Raw genomic sequence first — 1,265 nt, forward strand, 5'->3', positions numbered from 1 at the left:
TCAATGATAGGGTTTAGTGCTCCCTGGAATTCTTTTCATGTTGAATGTCTTGAATATCTTTGCTCTCAACTCTGACATTTTTAGCCCGTAAACTAAAGCATTCAGAATGGGAGACACCACAAGAAACTCCAATGATATAAAGAGACGGAACTCATAAGGAACAATAGTAGGGATATATCTATAGAGGAATATATCAAAACACGAAGCAGTCATTAAATTGATGGTGGTTATGAGCTGGGGAGTGCAGGTCTGTAGGGCTTTAGCAATGACGGCTTGGGAAGATCGTGCACAAACCTTGAGTATCTCTATATAGGAGTACATTATTAAAATTAAGAGCAAACCGAAATAAAACGAGACCATAAAAAGTCCATAGATGTTATTAATGGAGGTGTCAATGCAAGAAAGTCTGACTATTGACCAGTTGTCACAGTAGATCTTTAATATTTCTGCTCCGCACAAAGGGAGTCTATAGGTCAACAGCATGTGAGTACCAAAGGCTACAATGGAATAAGTGCAACTGCCCGCGAGTATCTTGTACACAGTTGAGTGGGACATGATGGTGTTGTATCTCAGAGGGTTACAGATGCACACGTAGCGGTCATACGCCATCGCCGTTAGTATCATGAATTCAAATAAGCCATAGATATGGACCAGAAATGCCTGCAGCAAGCAAAACGAGTAGGAGATTGTCTGGACTTTGTAGAGCAAGGCGGCAAAAATACTGGGGTAAAAGTAAACACTTTCCAAAATTCCATTAAAGCACAAAGCGCTAATAAATATATAAACCGGTTCTTGTAATGTTTTGTGTATAATCACAGAGACGACAATGAGACTATTGGGCACAACGTTCAGCAAGAATCCCACCGACACCAATAGGCAGTAGAAGTACCGTATGGATGTAAGCTGCCCGTATCCCAGGGTGAAAAATGCTGGGTGGGGGTCTGAGGAATTTTGCATTATTGGCGATTTTGGTTCCTGCAGGAACAAAATTTTTTCAAAAACAAGAATGTTACTGACCAAATTACAGATGGCCAATGCTTCCCAGCGCTATGGCAGCCATCTTGTGTTATCTTACATAGGGAGAGTATGGTGCAATGTTAGACCCTTATATGACACTAGTGGGCTTATTTATCCATTTTCAAGTTTGTGAATTTGAGTTTGTTTTTCTAAATCGACTAAACTCGCATATCGAATGGTCGCTTATTTATTAATAAGGAAAAGTCGTTAAAAGAAAACGAATGTCTCAAACTTTTTGAGTTTAAAAG

At 39.7% G+C, this 1,265-nt stretch overlaps 1 protein-coding gene across 1 annotated transcript; it reads right to left on the minus strand.

The window, feature by feature from the left end:
• Positions 1-609, minus strand: LOC101734114 (olfactory receptor 51I2). The gene has a single exon (XM_004912423.3). It carries the CDS (start codon positions 607-609, stop codon positions 1-3), a length of 609 nt encoding a protein of 202 aa, XP_004912480.2.
• Between the last annotated feature and the right edge of the window lie 656 nt (positions 610-1,265).

Source organism: Xenopus tropicalis, chromosome 2 (genome assembly GCF_000004195.4).
Source record: "Xenopus tropicalis strain Nigerian chromosome 2, UCB_Xtro_10.0, whole genome shotgun sequence".
Classification (NCBI taxonomy): domain Eukaryota; kingdom Metazoa; phylum Chordata; class Amphibia; order Anura; family Pipidae; genus Xenopus; species Xenopus tropicalis.